General features: G+C 43.5%; 1 protein-coding gene across 6 annotated transcripts in view; it reads left to right on the forward strand.

Annotated features, from left to right (window-relative positions):
• Positions 1-15,335, forward strand: part of CSNK2A1 (casein kinase 2 alpha 1) — a 34,501-nt gene extending 19,166 nt beyond the window's left edge. For 3 of the 6 annotated variants that reach the window (XM_005304905.4, XM_005304904.4, XM_065566280.1), the window contains 12 exons: positions 1,009-1,220; positions 2,876-2,987; positions 4,458-4,559; positions 5,231-5,281; positions 6,475-6,534; positions 7,511-7,594; positions 8,355-8,465; positions 9,415-9,516; positions 10,487-10,587; positions 11,780-11,928; positions 13,399-13,485; positions 14,005-15,335. In XM_005304905.4, coding sequence (XP_005304962.1) covers positions 1,120-1,220; positions 2,876-2,987; positions 4,458-4,559; positions 5,231-5,281; positions 6,475-6,534; positions 7,511-7,594; positions 8,355-8,465; positions 9,415-9,516; positions 10,487-10,587; positions 11,780-11,928; positions 13,399-13,485; positions 14,005-14,120 — 1,176 coding nt within the window. In that variant the 5' untranslated portion in view covers positions 1,009-1,119 and the 3' untranslated portion in view covers positions 14,121-15,335. The remainder of the gene's footprint in view (positions 1-1,008; positions 1,221-2,875; positions 2,988-4,457; positions 4,560-5,230; positions 5,282-6,474; positions 6,535-7,510; positions 7,595-8,354; positions 8,466-9,414; positions 9,517-10,486; positions 10,588-11,779; positions 11,929-13,398; positions 13,486-14,004) is intronic. The other 3 variants (XM_065566281.1, XM_042842613.2, XM_065566282.1) reach the window with 1 other exon arrangement.
• The last annotated feature ends 432 nt before the right edge of the window (positions 15,336-15,767 follow it).

The raw sequence follows: 15,767 nt of genomic DNA on the forward strand, positions 1-15,767 counted from the left end.
TTGAGTGGTTGTACTCGCAATAGCTGGGATAAGACAGACAGTGTTTACTAAATATATGCTGGGTAAGTCTCTCACCACTTCGAAATGCCCCATCAACAGAAGACCACTTTGAGATCTCTTGGGCCATTGGCAGAGGCCAAAGCAAGGAAGTGTTTCTAGACACCCAAAAGGTCTTTCATTTCTAAACTTCGCTTTTTTTTTTTTTTTTTTACAGTTTTCCCTGGTATTTTGCTGTAGATGGAAAACTAATTTTCTGAACATAAAATAACTTTGGGATTAGACTGGAATCGGGTTGAAACTCTTGGGCTTGAGTTTAATAAAAAGCAAGCATAGGGACAAGGGAGAGTGAAAAGAAATGTATAAGCCTCTTTTCATGCATATTTGCACTACAAAGTAACGAAATCATAGGCTACTTTTGCCCCGATGCATTTATAGTTCTTAGACACACAGGATTATAAGTAAAGATTGAAATATTTAAATACAAAATATTGATATTATTTTATAAAAAGTCTACTCCAGAAAACTTGTCAATCTGCCCATCATCCCCCTATATTATGCAGCATCATTTATCATTGCATTACAAATAGGTGGTGTATTCCAGTCATATACGTCACCTTGTAATGTGGATATAGTAGATTGGGCTCTTCAACGCACGGTGACTTGGGCATTGTTCCTCTACTGGAGGGTTAAGGAGTTGGATGTTGTTCTGAAAGCAACATGGGTAAACTAGGAGTTTGTCTGCAGATTCAGACCACACTCATTGATTACCATTTGCAACCATGAAAGTTAGAAAACTTTTTTAAAAGTGAAATTTTTAATCTGCCAAAATGGATGGGGTAGTGCTCCTTCCCACTTACTCAGTGAGCAAGCAAATACGTTTTTCAAGCCCTGAGGAATGATCTCCGGCCCATGGCCAGTTTCCAGTTCTGCTGGACAGCTTTTAATGATTAACTTAAACATTTTAATATTGCCTTGAGATTTTAACCTTTGTTCGTTTTGTTTCTGTAGTTGGAAAAACCAAAGGCCCATCCAAGGCCTTCACCCTGTGTCCGGTTTTGAGCTCAGAGGCTACCAGAAATCTAAACACCTAATATAACTCCACCTAGCAACCTGTCCGACATGTCAGGACCCGTGCCAAGCAGGGCCAGAGTTTACACTGACGTAAACACGCACAGACCCCGAGAGTACTGGGACTATGAGTCACATGTTGTCGAATGGGGGTAAGTGTCTGTACTTGGTATTGCCTGTGCTGGGCAGGGGTTGGTCCTTGTTGGATCCGGCTGAGTGGTGTGTGGGAAGCTATCAGTTCGAGCACCTATAATGCTTAAGGTTTTTCTTGCGCTTTGCCAGTATTCTAGTAAGAACGATGTACGTTAGGGTTGTAAGGTTTATCATCAATTGTAGAAATAGCACAGTGCCCCTTCACGGTGTCTGAAAGATTTTCTTGTGTCACTATATTAAAACCACAACAGTAATAGAAAACTTTGAGCAGCTCCCTCCTTCCTTTAGTCTAGTTGCTTTTCAATGGTGATGGAGAAACTAAGATCTTAGCTCTGGGTGAATAATTTGAAAAGATGTCAAGGTACCTCTGTAAACTGGGTGATAATGGAAGAGACTTTTTTTTAGTGTCTCTGTGTATATCACTTTGTAACAATCTCATTGCTCAGCTCTCTGCAAGGGGCTGGAGAAGTTTTGTACATTTAATTCAAAGGAATGGAGTGTTTAAATTGAGCTTAGAACTAAAACCTCCCAAGATTCAGACCGCATTGGTGCCAGCTGACATTGCAGCATTTCTGCTTTTATATAGCAGCGTCTGGGCTGTGTAGGCCCTTCCTGTGCCTGACTCTGAAATGGACGTTGTCTTTTGAGCATAAGCAGTGCCCCAGACTCAGTCCATTTTAAACCGGTTTTATAGCACTTTTGGTGCTGTCTCCCTTAGTAATTTTAATTGATGTTAACAGTCTGTTAGATTTTTGTGATGTGCGTGGAAGTCATACACATCAAGTCTGTGCTGGAAGGACCAAACAAACGTCGTGGGATGGTCTCAACTGCAACACACCATTTTTCCCAGCCCTTCACTCAAGGGGAAAGATTGGATACTGGGCTTATCTTGTCGCTTGTTGGAGGAGAAACACCTTAACTGATTACTCTCATTATAGTTAGTATGGCAACACCCATTTTTTCATGTCCTCGGTGCGTATATATATCTTCCTACTGTATTTTCCACTGCATGCATCCGATGAAGTGGGTTTTAGCCCACAAAAGCTTATGCTCAAATAAATGTGTTAGTCTCTAAGGTGCCACAAGGACTCCTCGTGCTTTTTGCTGATCAGTTCACGTGAACTTGGTTCTTGTGACATCCCAGGGAATAAATCCCCTATCCAAGAAAAGATGCAAAACAGGCAGTGACAATGAAAGGTTTCCTACACTCCTCTCCCAATGTTCTTCAGCCCTGAACAGGAGGGGTCACCTCTCTGTGTGAGGGTAGCTATCTACATGGTCCCTTCAGTCCTTGACCTCTCTTGATGAGAATGCTTCAAGGTCTCCATGTATGAAGGTGGGTTTTTTTGTGAACTCCTGTTGAGGAGGAACTACATGGAGACCAGATCATTACAAATAGGCAATTATCAAATGGCAGCTACTCTTGGTCATTACTCACCTGGGTTGGATTTGTATTGAGATGGAAAGGTGAGGTTCCACGTTTCTCTATCAGTCTTTGATCTTTTATTTTAGAAAGAGGAGTCCAGGCAGCCATACTGCCTAGCTTTTATAGAAGACTAGGCAGACAGCTGATGTTTGTAGAGGGACAATTTTGTGAATGAAAAAGGACTGACTGACAGCTCTTTGGGGACTCTGTGCCTTTATCTCTCCACAGAAATCAAGATGACTACCAGCTAGTTCGGAAATTAGGCCGGGGCAAATACAGCGAAGTGTTTGAAGCCATCAACATCACAAATAATGAAAAAGTAGTAGTTAAAATCCTCAAGGTGAGCAAGGGACCATGTGGAAGATGGAAATCTGTCCCTGGGGTATTTAGGTGGATATAAAGTGCAAGGCTTTGGCATAGAACATCTGAGTCTCCTGAAATAATTCTGTTATGGGAAATGTCACTCAGTGGCACTTGGAACCCCTTTGAGGTTCCTGTCACTTAGCACTATTCTCAGTCCATCCGTGCAAGCCCCATGCTTGCTTACCATGTCAAATCTGTCTATAGGAAATTTCTGCTTGTAGTAGCATCCGCTTCTGTGCCTATCCATCCTTCCAAGGTGCTACTCTATATCACGGTGTGCTGCCATGGCTTTCTCCGCACTGCATTAGGAAACTAGGTTTTCTTTGAGATTAATGCCAGTACACCAGACATTAGCTTTTAGAGCTGAGCTCATAACCTGTTGACACCAAAGGGATGATTAGAAAATTCTCTTGCCCTGTGTGAAGCCATGAGCTCCCTCCCCCGTGAGCACTCTGCTCCTTAAGAACAGAGGCAAAACACCCAAGAGTCAAGCTGGAATTGTTCCTCTAAGGCCACGGATTAGCTAAACCAGGGGTCGGCAACCTTTCAGAAGTGGTGTGCCAAGTCTTCGTTTAGTCACTCTAATTTAAGGTTTCGCATGCCAGTAATACATTTTAACGTTTTTAGAAGATCTCTTTCTATAAGTCTATAATATAGAACTAAACTATTGTTGTATGTAAAGTAAATAAGGCTTTTAAAATGTTTAAGAAGCTTCATTTAAAATTAAATTAAAATGCAGAGCCCCCCGGACCGGTGGCCAGGACTCGGGCAGTATGAGTGCCACTGAAAATCAGTTCGTGTGCTGCAGGTTGCCTACCCCTGAGCTAAACTTTAGTGACTACTAACCTTAGAGCATTGCTTTTCTGCTCTACAGAATGTCACCATAGTTAAGATTTACATCTAAAATGCAGACTCAAGAGGTAGGCTCTCAACTGCTAACTGCTAAAGACTCTGGCATGTTGTCTCTGGCTAATAAAAGGTCACTAGCACTGGAACACACACATCTTGCAGCCTTAATTGGTGAACTGTTGTAATCCAGAGTTTCTCAAACTGGTTGTATTGCTGGTGTTCCACTCAGAGCTTGCTGGTCACATGGTGCTACTTCTCATTTCCAGCTGTCTGATCATATAGATAGTATCAGGATCATTTTGTATTTTTGGCTACCTTTCCAGGTAATAAGTGGCTTTAGCTGTTGCTCTCACCAGGTGGTTGTACAACTGAGAGTGGAAGGAGAGATGGTCTGTTATCACAAATGTTTGAGACTCCCCTCTTTCTAATGCATGCAAAATCAGATAATGAAACTGGAAAGTTTGGCTTTTTAACCTAATTCCGTAAGGGCTCTGACAGCCTCTTTTAAGAGAGAGACAGATGCCGAGTTGCAACTTTTCTATTAGTCTTACTCACTGGAATGTTTTATTTTACCAATGCTTTGGGTTTTTTCCTTCAGCCGGTAAAAAAGAAGAAAATCAAGCGTGAAATCAAGATCTTAGAGAACTTGCGAGGTGGTCCCAATATAATCACCCTTGCAGATATAGTAAAAGACCCTGTGGTGAGTATAAACGGCTTAGGGATGGTGCTCAAATTGCTGCGTTTGACTTCAGTGTTGACCTGTCCTCACTCTGCTTTCTCCTCTGCTCTTAAATCCTGTCTTTAAAGTGTTTAATCAGATCAGCCTTCTAATCAGTTTAGCTTCTTTCAGAGGGCCCTACCCCGTCCAGAGACCATTTCTTAGGCTTTGTCTACATTTAAAACACTAACAGCGGCACAGCTGCAGTGCTTCAGTGTAGACACTTGCTACAGCAACAGGAGGGGTAGCTATGTTGACAGACGAATTCTTCCATCAACCTAGCGCTACCTATCCTGGGGGACATAGCGCTATCTCTCAGGGGTATGGATTTTTCACACCCCCGAGAGGCACAGCTATACCGATGTAAGTTTTCAGTGTAAACCGGCCCTTACCCTTCTAGCGTAAGGGGCAATAACACGGAACTGAAATGTGGGAATTCATTCTGCAAACACAGGGCCAGTGCAAAGTAGTGCTGGCTTCAGCTCTGCCATCTCTTTGTGAATCCCAGAAAACAACTGAAGCATGTCAATTGTCCAAGGGGGGGAGGGATTTTAGTGGTAATCATAGAAAATCACCAGATTCATTCATAACTGTGTACAAAGATTGCTTATCAAAGATTTAACATAGCTAAATACTTCTTTCTCTCTTCTTAGTCCCGGACCCCTGCTTTGGTTTTTGAACATGTAAACAACACAGACTTTAAGGTACAGTTTGAGATATCTGCTTGTAATTGTGTTCTTTTCCATTTGAAAGCCACCTCCCTTAACTTTTATTTATGGAGAGGGGGGACTAGTACCATTGTCTTGGGCAGGTAATTCAATCGCTGTTTCCTTTTGGCATGTTAGCCCGACATTAAAGAGGGCAGAGGTTTGTAACTTGCTCATTCATTATGACTCAGTAGTAGAACACTTAATAGAATCCAGGAACCCTGATCCCAAGTCCCATACTGTTAAATACTTCCTGTGCATCAGGTGAATCTCCCCAACATTGATTGCCCTGGTCACTTTCCAATTTTGAAATGTGAAAATGCATGTTACTGTGGCTTCAGTTCTGTGGAGAGAGAGTTAAGTATTGCTTCCCCTACCTCTTTTGACATACCTCTGGAGTTATTTACCCCTTCACATAACACAAGAACCAGGGGTCACTCAAAGAAATTAATAAATAGCAGGTTTAAAACAAACATAAAGGAAGTACTTCTTCACACAATGCACAGTCATCCTGTGGAACTTGTTTCCAAGAGACTTTGTGAAAGCCAAAAGTTAACGGGGTTCCATGAAGAATTAGATAGGTTCATGGAGGACAGGTCCATCAATGGATATTCAACAAGATGGTCAATGATGCAACTCCTGCTCTGGGTGTCCCTAAACCTCCGACTGCCAGAAGCTGGGACTGGACGACAGGGGATGGATCAGTCAATAATTGCCATGGTCTGTTTATTCCCTCTGAAGCATTTAGCACTAACCACTGTCAGAAAACAGGATACTGGGCTAGATGGACGATTGGTCTGACCCAGTGTGGCCACTCTTTTATTAACACCATCTGGAGTAGTTGTCTTAATTCTGCGGAAATCTTCAGCCTCTGAGAGCCAGCCTGCAGGCCATTGCTTTTTATGACCCTGCATTCGAGGGTTGAGGGTGTCTGTGGGAAATGAAATCAGAACTGTACTTCTTGGAAGTGAGCTTTACATTGGCCAAAATTAGAGGTGAATGATACAGCTGAATTATGGGAGGAAGGGGGCAGCGCTGAGTGGCTGGTGGATTGAGGAAATGTTGCTACTGCCATGAATGCAGCTGGAAAAACATAGCTGCAGGGAACCTGGTTGTTTTAGTCTGTATTGGCATGGATGTGATTTCCTGCTTTGTTCTTAACACTGAAGTGATGTCTTTGTCTCCCACAGCAATTGTACCAGACATTAACAGACTATGATATTAGGTTCTACATGTATGAGATTTTGAAGGTAAGTGGATGTTCTCCAGTTCATTGATTTTTATCAGTTTTGTGTGGATCTGGGATTTGCCCCCAATACAGTCCTACAGTGGCTGGCGTGACTAGTCAGTGATAGAAAACAAATGCAGGTGGGAGGAGGATCAGGTCTCTGAATGACAGAAGTGAGAGGGCTAATATCGAGTTTACAGGAACTGGCCTGCCTTGTTCCCACATATTCTAGCCCTGCTGGGTATAGATGGGCTGCTGCCTTTGAATTTTTGGGTACACTGAGAAAAGTAGAAATACTAAATCAGATGTGCGTGTACAGCCTGAGAAAGGGGAAAACTTGGATTGGAAGCTATGATGTGCTGTCTTCCTGCCTTAATGTGAACTGAGTGCATTTGCAGCACAAAATCCCCTTTCTTACCCAAATGGGGGGTGTCCCTTTTTCCCCCTTCATCAGAGTTTGAAGGAAGCAAGACCTGTTTGGTCCATGGTGCCTTATAGCTCTGCTTTTACGGACGTTATTGAAATTCCACTTACATTAGGAGCATCTGAGGTGAAACTAGAAGCATTGCTCTCCCCAAAACATATTGTTGGGCCTACTCCTGGGGAGAAGGTATTGAAAAGCAAGTTCTATAGGTTTTCTTTTCTGAGTAGAACAGACCTCGGATGATACTCAGATCTGCTGTGTGGTGAGATTGGGGTGTGCATGAAAACACTTCCCCACCTGCTGGGTTTGCAGAAAGCCGTATCGTAACCAGTATTAACTTTACAATGGTTCGGTTCGTAAAGCCGTCGGTAGTAGGGCAGTTCTCTATTTTTGGAATCCCTCCTCATACAGCTTCCTCCTTTCCTATGCATGGGAGCCTTGTCAAGGGAGTAGATCTCAAGGAACACCAAATGGTGTCGTTCCTTTGTGACCCCTGCTTGGGTCAGAGTGGGTGCACAAGAAAGCTGCTAACCTGTGTTGAATGACTTCTTCCTTTCCTCTGTTCTATACACAGGCTTTAGATTACTGTCATAGCATGGGGATCATGCACAGAGATGTCAAACCCCACAACGTCATGATTGACCATGAGCACAGAAAGGTAAGGAGCAGAATGCTGGGTGGGTTTCGCTTTTTTTCTTCAGAGCTACAGCACCTCCACCATGCCATCGCTGCGCTGTGGTGCTGCCAGAGATCAAGGCTTAAAGTGGCAGCTTTTCTATCATGTGAATAAGTCTAAAATGAAAATCTGTAAAGAGCCTTTAACTAAATAGCTACAGTTAAACTTTATACAGAATTACAACTGTTTAAGTGACGGCTCTTCCTCACATGTTGTAGTTCATACTGTAACATGTATAGCTAGGGGTGATTACGTGTACATGCATTCAGAGGTGATTCCTCTGTGGTTGGAATGTGGCCACTGCTTTGACTTGCAAGTCTAGCTATGCTAGTGACTATAATGTGGTTCCTTTGTCCCTCAAAAACTGATCTTGTATGAGACATCCCCACCCTGTTAACCCAGACAGAAGCAGCTTGTGCTAAGAAATTTCCTTCCTACTACATTAGATCTTGGAACTGAAATGCAATGCTCTGACTTGCTCAAAGAGTCTCAAATGTGTGTGTGTGGGGGGGTTGATTAAGTATTTCCAGCACAAAGATAGAGGGGTAGCAGTGTTGAGTTGAGACTAATCCTCTACCAAGAATCAACACAAATGTTCATGATCTCACTTCTAGCGGATTAAAAAGACCCAATTTAGTCTAAAATTTCACCAAATTAAAATTTTCTGAGACATGGTGTCTAAAGTAATTGGAGAGCCCAGGCCCAGACCAGGCCTTCTTACCTCTTCCTCTTCCATTTCTAGCTGAGGCTAATAGACTGGGGTCTGGCTGAATTCTATCATCCTGGCCAGGAGTACAATGTCAGAGTGGCTTCCCGATACTTCAAAGGACCTGAACTCCTTGTAGATTATCAGGTAAGAATCACAAGTGAGGTTCAGACCAAAGTTGCTTAACTTTGGCTTACGCAGAAGCCCAATACCATACCAGAGTAGGAGACTAAAGGAACTAGAACATCTGAAGACTTGACAGAATTCAAGAACCTTGGAGGACCTGTCCTCCAATGCAGGAAAAAAAAGGAGCAGAGGGTATTCAGCACCAGTATACTGGAGAGACTAATGTTTCTAAGAGGCTCTAGAGAAGAGCCAAAAAACTTACAGGCCTGCTTCCTTGATTTCAGAAGCAAGGGAAGATAAGGGGACCAGCCTTGTACTAAGGAAGAGCATACAAAGAATTGAACTGGACCCATGTTTACACTCAGGGTAACTAAATGTATGGCATAAATTACTAAATGGAGCCATTAAAATCCTAAAAAGAAAGGTTATTGCTGTAGTTCATTTTAGCTACAGGCTGTTTCCATTGTGGAGGGTTACAAACTGCGTGCTGGGGATGGAAGGATGTTACTGACTGACCAAGGGGCCCAGCACTCCCAGATTCTGTTCTGGTTCAGGGCCAAGCCAACTTCTCACCTGCCAATTTTTCCTAGGGGAGAAACAACCTGTTTCTATTCTTTCTTGCTTTACCCCACATTACTTCTCTGGCAACACAACCTGCCAATTGATCAGTTCCATAATATCAACTTCCAGTGAATGTAACAAGGTGTGTGAGGACTGCAGTTCCATCAAGATACAAAGATGGAGCTGAGGACAACTGCCACTGTTTTTAAGTTCCCAGAGCCCAGTTTGAGCAACTGGAATTTTAGAGCCAAACAAGGTTTTTTAAGATCGCATTGTGTGAGCACGTTTCATTCTTTATTCCTAACATCATCTGGCCTATATATCATTTGGACAACACTCTCTTTAGCATTGGAGTCACTTAAGAAGTTAGCTTGCCAGAAGGAGTGAATTGTGTCTTTGCTTTTTCCAGATGTATGATTATAGTCTGGATATGTGGAGCTTGGGTTGCATGTTGGCCAGTATGATCTTCCGAAAGGAGCCATTTTTCCATGGCCACGACAATTATGATCAGGTGAGTTTGGCAGGTGCAATCCCCATGGTCCAGATTTCTGGTTTGCATTTCCAGCCATCACAAGGGGCTGAAGAATTAGCATTTATCATCACTATTTTTCTCAATCTGAAGCCATGTTTTAGTCTCTATTCAATGTGTAACATTTATCTACTGATTCAATGGAAACGTATGGATAGAAGGAACAGTACATCATTTGAGCCCTGTCTCAGCTGGTGTATCTGAAGATATTTGTTCTCCTCAAGAGCGATGGTTCTATTTAGCATAGTAGACCGTGTGTTTCAGAACAACAGCATGAACCAGTAACATTATATGAAAAGCCCTTCTTGATACCAATCTTCAGTCTTGCTCTCAGACTTACCCAGCATCTTCATGGTTTCTCTTATTCAATAAAGTGACTGACTTCACACCAGGTTCATTATTTATCCCCTTTTGGTACTTATGCACCAGAATTATATAGGTTCTAGGACCATGGGCCAAAACTTTCAAATGGAACATGTCTAAAATTAAGCCCTTAATCCCCATGGATTTAGGTGCCTAAACTGATATGTGAAGTTAAAGAATGTTGGCCTTCTTATTCAGACCTTCATTCCCGAGCCCTCTAAGATAGTGTATTGCCCTTCAGTGGCTCATTCTGGGGCTTCTGCCTTTTCCCTGGTTTTATTCTTGCCTTCCCACACAGTTGCTATTTTGGGACTTTTCCTCTACAAATTGAATTAGAATATTGCATGCCCTCCTCTAATAGACTGACATGACTGACCAGAAGAACTGAATATCGGTAAGGGCATGTTTGCCGTATTTGTGATTCTATGCGGTCTGGGGAGTAGGAGCCACAAGACCACCCCTGAACGTGGATTCAGTGTTCTGGAATAGCACTTCAGTGCTCATAAGGGGATATACTGTTACTTTCATGATGGTTGTATTACATCCTTCTTCCCCCTTCATAGCAGTTTCTTTTGTTGTTTGATACCAGTTGGTGAGGATAGCCAAGGTGCTGGGGACAGAAGATCTATATGACTACATAGACAAATACAACATTGAGCTGGATCCACGCTTCAATGACATCTTGGGCAGGTGAGCCTGGAACCTTTAAGATCAACCCAAAATCTTTGAGCGGGTAGACTAATGCTCTGGCAGCAGTGCTGTGTCTGGACACAGACCACTGTCTAGGAAGAAAGCAGCTGTAGGGCTCCTAAAACTAACCTGGTTCTTGTGTGATATCAATCCAGTAGAGCAGTGCTGCCTTGAAAAGAATCCTGTCTCTGCAGATGTGGCTAAGGACAGATGCTGACAGATTCTGGGAGATCCTGTAGGCAATAAATGTACAGTTGGAGTTAGTGACTAGGCAGATGCTACCACTCTTCTTCAGGGGAATTTGATGAGGTAGCTGTTGACTTTGTTATAGCAAATCAATCACTGTTTAGGAGGAGGTAGATTTTTCTAGTACAGTGATCGTTTTCAATGGTGACATCCACCAAAACCATCTTGGGGGAGGTGGAGTAGGGAGAGAGAGAGCTTGTCTACACTACCGGCCAGATCGACGGGCAGCGATCAATCCAGCGGGAGTCGATTTATCGTGGCTAGTATAGACACAGTAAATCGACCGCCAATCGCACTAGCGTCGACTCCGGTACCCCAGCTCAACGAGAAGCGCAAGGGGAATCAATGGGAGAGCGTCTCCCGTCGACACACCACAGTAAGTAGATCTAAGTACGTCGACTTCAGCTACGTTATTCACATAGCTGACGTTGCATAACTCAGGCCTGGTCTACGCTGGAGGGGTGGGGATTGATTGATCTAAGTTACGCAACTTCAGCTACGTGAAGTCGACGTACTTAGATCTACTTACCACAGCGAAGACACTGCAGTAAGTCGATGGGAGAGCACTCGGCTGGATCGATCACTGCCCATCGATCCAGCGCATAATGTAGACAAGTCCTTAGATCGGTTTTTTTTTCCCCCTCTCCTCTTTCCCCCCCCCCCCCCCCCATAGTGTAGACCACCCCGAAGTGTGGGCTGGGAGTTAATTTCACAACCTGAAGAGTGCTGTAAGAAGTCGCATTGACTACTGTGCCACCAAGAGGTGGCACGATGTACTTCAATTTATAATCTGCAGTACAATTTTGATCATATTTGCTGCCACATTGAATAGTGACTGTATCTCTTGTGGCATACACCTGGCCAACAGGCCCTGTTTAAAAGAGGAAAAGCCATATTCAACAGTGGAGTTGCAGACACCGCTCATTTGACTTTCCTCACTCTACAGGCACTCCCGTAAGCGATGGGAGCGCTTTGTTCACAGTGAGAACCAACACTTGGTGAGCCCAGAAGCTCTGGATTTCTTAGACAAATTGCTGCGGTATGATCACCAGTCACGACTCACAGCAAGAGAAGCCATGGAACACCCCTACTTCTGTAAGTATAAACCTTCTCATGTTTTGCTACTGTTTGAACTGCTGGTTCTATTGGTTAATGATGATGGAGATGGGGCAAGTGGCTGTAAACTGAGCCTTGTCTCTCCAGACACTTGGATAGGATCTGAGAGATTGTTTGCTTCTGATGTTGGTAGATGGGGTAGTCCATTACACCTAAGCCAGCCTGGACTTGCCCTTCTGGGAAGGGAAGGCACTCCCAGGAGGGAGAGTGAGTTGTGGTATATGGTATTGCCAAACCAGTCAATCAGCTGCCTTGCTAATGAAGACACTTAGTGGTGTTGCTTTGGTGATCATTGCAGCACAGATGCCTGATTTCTGATCGATCTCCCGGGTTTTAATAAAACCAAATGAATAGTACCTCATCCCATTTTGTTGTTTAATGTGTAACTGAATGAATAACTTGTTTTAGTTTTTGCCTATATTTTGTTTGATAGTATGGCAAAATTCTCACACATTTGTTCAAACTTATTTGCGATTTCTTCAACAAATAATTCTTCGTCTGCAGATTTTTTTGTGAATAGTTGCAAAAATGTTAAATCTGATTATTTGCTTAGTAACACTCGTCATGTTGTTTCCTTGGTCCCTGATTGACTCATACCATTAACCAACACAGTCTACAGTGAACATTTTGCAACTTAATACACAACTCGGTTTGCTTTTGGCAAATGCTAAGAGCTAAAAAATTGATTTTCCTGGTGATTAGCAATTGTAAAGCTTGAGTGCTAGAACTTCCATGAAGAGCAAATGCAAAAGACGTCTAGAAAGAGCTGAAGAGAATTTTATTCCAAATATGAACCAGTATCTGCAGAAAAATGGGTTCAAGATTTGCTCAGCTGTAGCTCAGCAGAACCAGGGGAACATTTATGGTTCCTTGCGCTGCTGCTGCTGCAGGCTCCGGGTCTTTTATCATCAGCCCTGGCTGTGGCACGGTCTGTCTGCAGCTGGGAAGAAAAGGGGCAGTTAATGAAACAGAAGCTTTTTATGAAAGATAAAGACCTAAAAAGTCATTGTCACCCCCGAAGTTATAGTATCGTGTTAAACCCTCAATACGCTGAACAACTTAGGGTTGTATTTGGAAATTATCTGTTAATTTGGGATAAATCTTGGTCTCTGGTCCACTAAACTCACTTTCAGAGATCAGCTTTATTACAAGTCAAGTCACTTAGTCTTTCCTTCCCAAACTAACTTTGGATGCATTTCCCTCAGCTTCCTTTTATGATGTCAAGCACACCCACTGAGACTAGTGCTGCATTAGTGCAGCTTATCAGTGATCAGATGCAACCCTCGTACACCTGTGTGCATTTCCTGCTGAAGTCAGAGGGCAGAATTTGACACTTCATATACAAATGCTTGGTACATACTTATACAGCAGTTAGCAGTGCATATACAGGTCTTGTGCTTCTGCGATGCTGTCTGGCAGAACAAAACCTAACCCCTCGTATGTTGTTAGATCCCATTGTGAAGGACCAGGCTCGGATGGGTTCATCCAGCATGCCAGGTGGCAGCACTCCTGTCAGCAGCGCAAGTATGATGTCAGGTCAGTTCCTTCTTGGTCATTGCTGTAAAACTTCCTGTACAACAGCGAGATGGGAGGTGAGGAAAGCAATCAGGACTAGTGAATTCTGCAGGCAAAGCTGCTAGCCGTCAGCCCCAGGGTATGACCTATGTAAGGGGGCTACAAACGAGTTGGGGATGAAATAGGAGGAAAGATTGGGTATGGCTTCACTAACCTGCCATGGTCCCTGCTTGTTTCACAGGGAAGTGCTCTATTGTTTTGAATGCCTTTGGGGCAGGGTTGAAAGATGTCGCGAGGGGAGGATAGTACTTATCCAGAGTCACGTGGCTGCTCCCAAGAGGAGACGTGTACAAACGTGATTCTCCCCCCACCATTTGAGACCAATGGGGATGGTTTAGAGGCCAATGAAAGCTCTTGTTCTTTAGAACGTAGTGGCATTTGGCTACACTCCCACTAACGTGGCCTTGAGAAGCATATTGGGTTGCCTCAGGTATGATGTGCCATCCCTGCTCTAATTCATGCTGAACTGTCTTGTTTCAGGGATCTCTTCAGTGCCAACACCTTCGCCCCTTGGACCTCTAGCAGGCTCACCCGTGATTTCTGCCACCAATACTCTGGGGATGCCGGTTCCAGCTGCTGCAGGCGCTCAGCAGTAGTGATGGGTTTTGTCTCCGAATGCCTGAGCTGAGTCAGGTGGGGAAGAGGTTCCCCCTCTACCTCTCCCCAGGCGGCAGCTTGCACCTGGCCGGGGAAGGGAGGGGATGGAACGCTTTGGAGGCACCGTGTCTGAACAGTTGCTTGTGGATTTATAGTAGTTCAGTCATTATATAAAAAAATTATTATAGGCTGATTTTTTTTTTCTTTTTTTTTTTTACTTGAACTTTTCGTAACTCAGGGGAATCCCTGAAAATACTGCAGATGGAATATTTCTCGGACAATTTTTTTTCCCAGACTCCGCATCACTTGAGAACAAAGATGAACCAACTACATTTCCAGGCTGTTGTATCCTGCTGGAAATCTCTTCTCTTCATAGTCCCACCATTACTCCTCCACCAGCTCACAACTTGGGGGGATTGTCTTGTGCTTTTCTCTGGAGTCTACCAGACCAAGTCTTCACAAGGCAGTGGGAGGGGGATTCTTAAAGTACCAGTCACTTTAACACCATATTCTGCATATGACTCAACTGGGGTACATTGAGGAGACCACTTCAGTTTGTAGAGATGGTAAAAACTTACAAGAAATAAGCGCAGATAAGGCCTAAAACCCTATTCTGTCCTGTATGAATCATGTCTCTCTAGGAGCTAACCAGAGCGCTGACTCTCTCCCTTGCATGTAATTTTAGTCTTAAAGCATAAAGTTACTGATCCAGTTGACGCTCTTGCCATCTGCTGTTGAAGGTGCTCCAGTAGGGTAAGCTGTACTCTAATCAGTACCTTTTCCACATAAGGTTCTTCCGGCCAATCCCTTGGCTTGGAATTCTGGAATTAATTTGTTACTGGGGATATTGGTTTTGTTTTTTTAAATTGTTTATACAGATTTCAAAATGGTGGCTACTTAAAGAGCTGGAAAATCAGACTGCGCCAAGTCACGTATTGAGTCCTCACCCACCACCCCCACCCTCATGTGCCATGTGGTGAGAATACTGGTTACCTCACAGTCTTGTAAATACGCACTGAGAGGAAGGAGCGAGTAGACTAATTTAAACTGAAATGGTAGACCTGTAATTGTGGACAGATATTACTATTGATGACAAAGCACCCTTGTTACAGCCTTGCTACCCTTTGCTGTGTATATATACTTTGTCCTTCATATGTGAAAGATCCAGTGTTGGAATTCTTTGGTGTAAATAAACATTTGGTTTTATTTATCAAGGTTAGATTTAAGTTCCCTGTGTAAAGGTCTCACTGGGTTGGTGTCGCACACTTTTACACAGGAGTGGCCTGCAGGTATTGAGGGAGGCTGCTTTCCTATTCATATGCACCTTTGTACGATCTGTTGTAGTGAGCAGTGCAAAGAAGCCTTATAGAAGCATCACAAGCCAAAGTATCCCCTGGGATAAGGATCTTTTGCCATAGAACTCCTTTTGTTTCTCAACCAGGCTGGGATTTGTGGGAGGGAAACAATTCCCAGCTTTTTGTGCATTGCTGTTCACTGAAATCAAACCACTTAAGCTTGTCAGGTGCTCCACCGGAGAGACTTTAAGCACAATGGCACCCATCACTTCTGGATCCTCGTTGTAATGCCGTTGCAGCAGCTGCTTGTTCTGGGCATTGAGTACTCTTCTAGTTCTTGCAACAAGTCCT

Source organism: Chrysemys picta, chromosome 13 (assembly GCF_011386835.1).
Source record: "Chrysemys picta bellii isolate R12L10 chromosome 13, ASM1138683v2, whole genome shotgun sequence".
Classification (NCBI taxonomy): domain Eukaryota; kingdom Metazoa; phylum Chordata; order Testudines; family Emydidae; genus Chrysemys; species Chrysemys picta.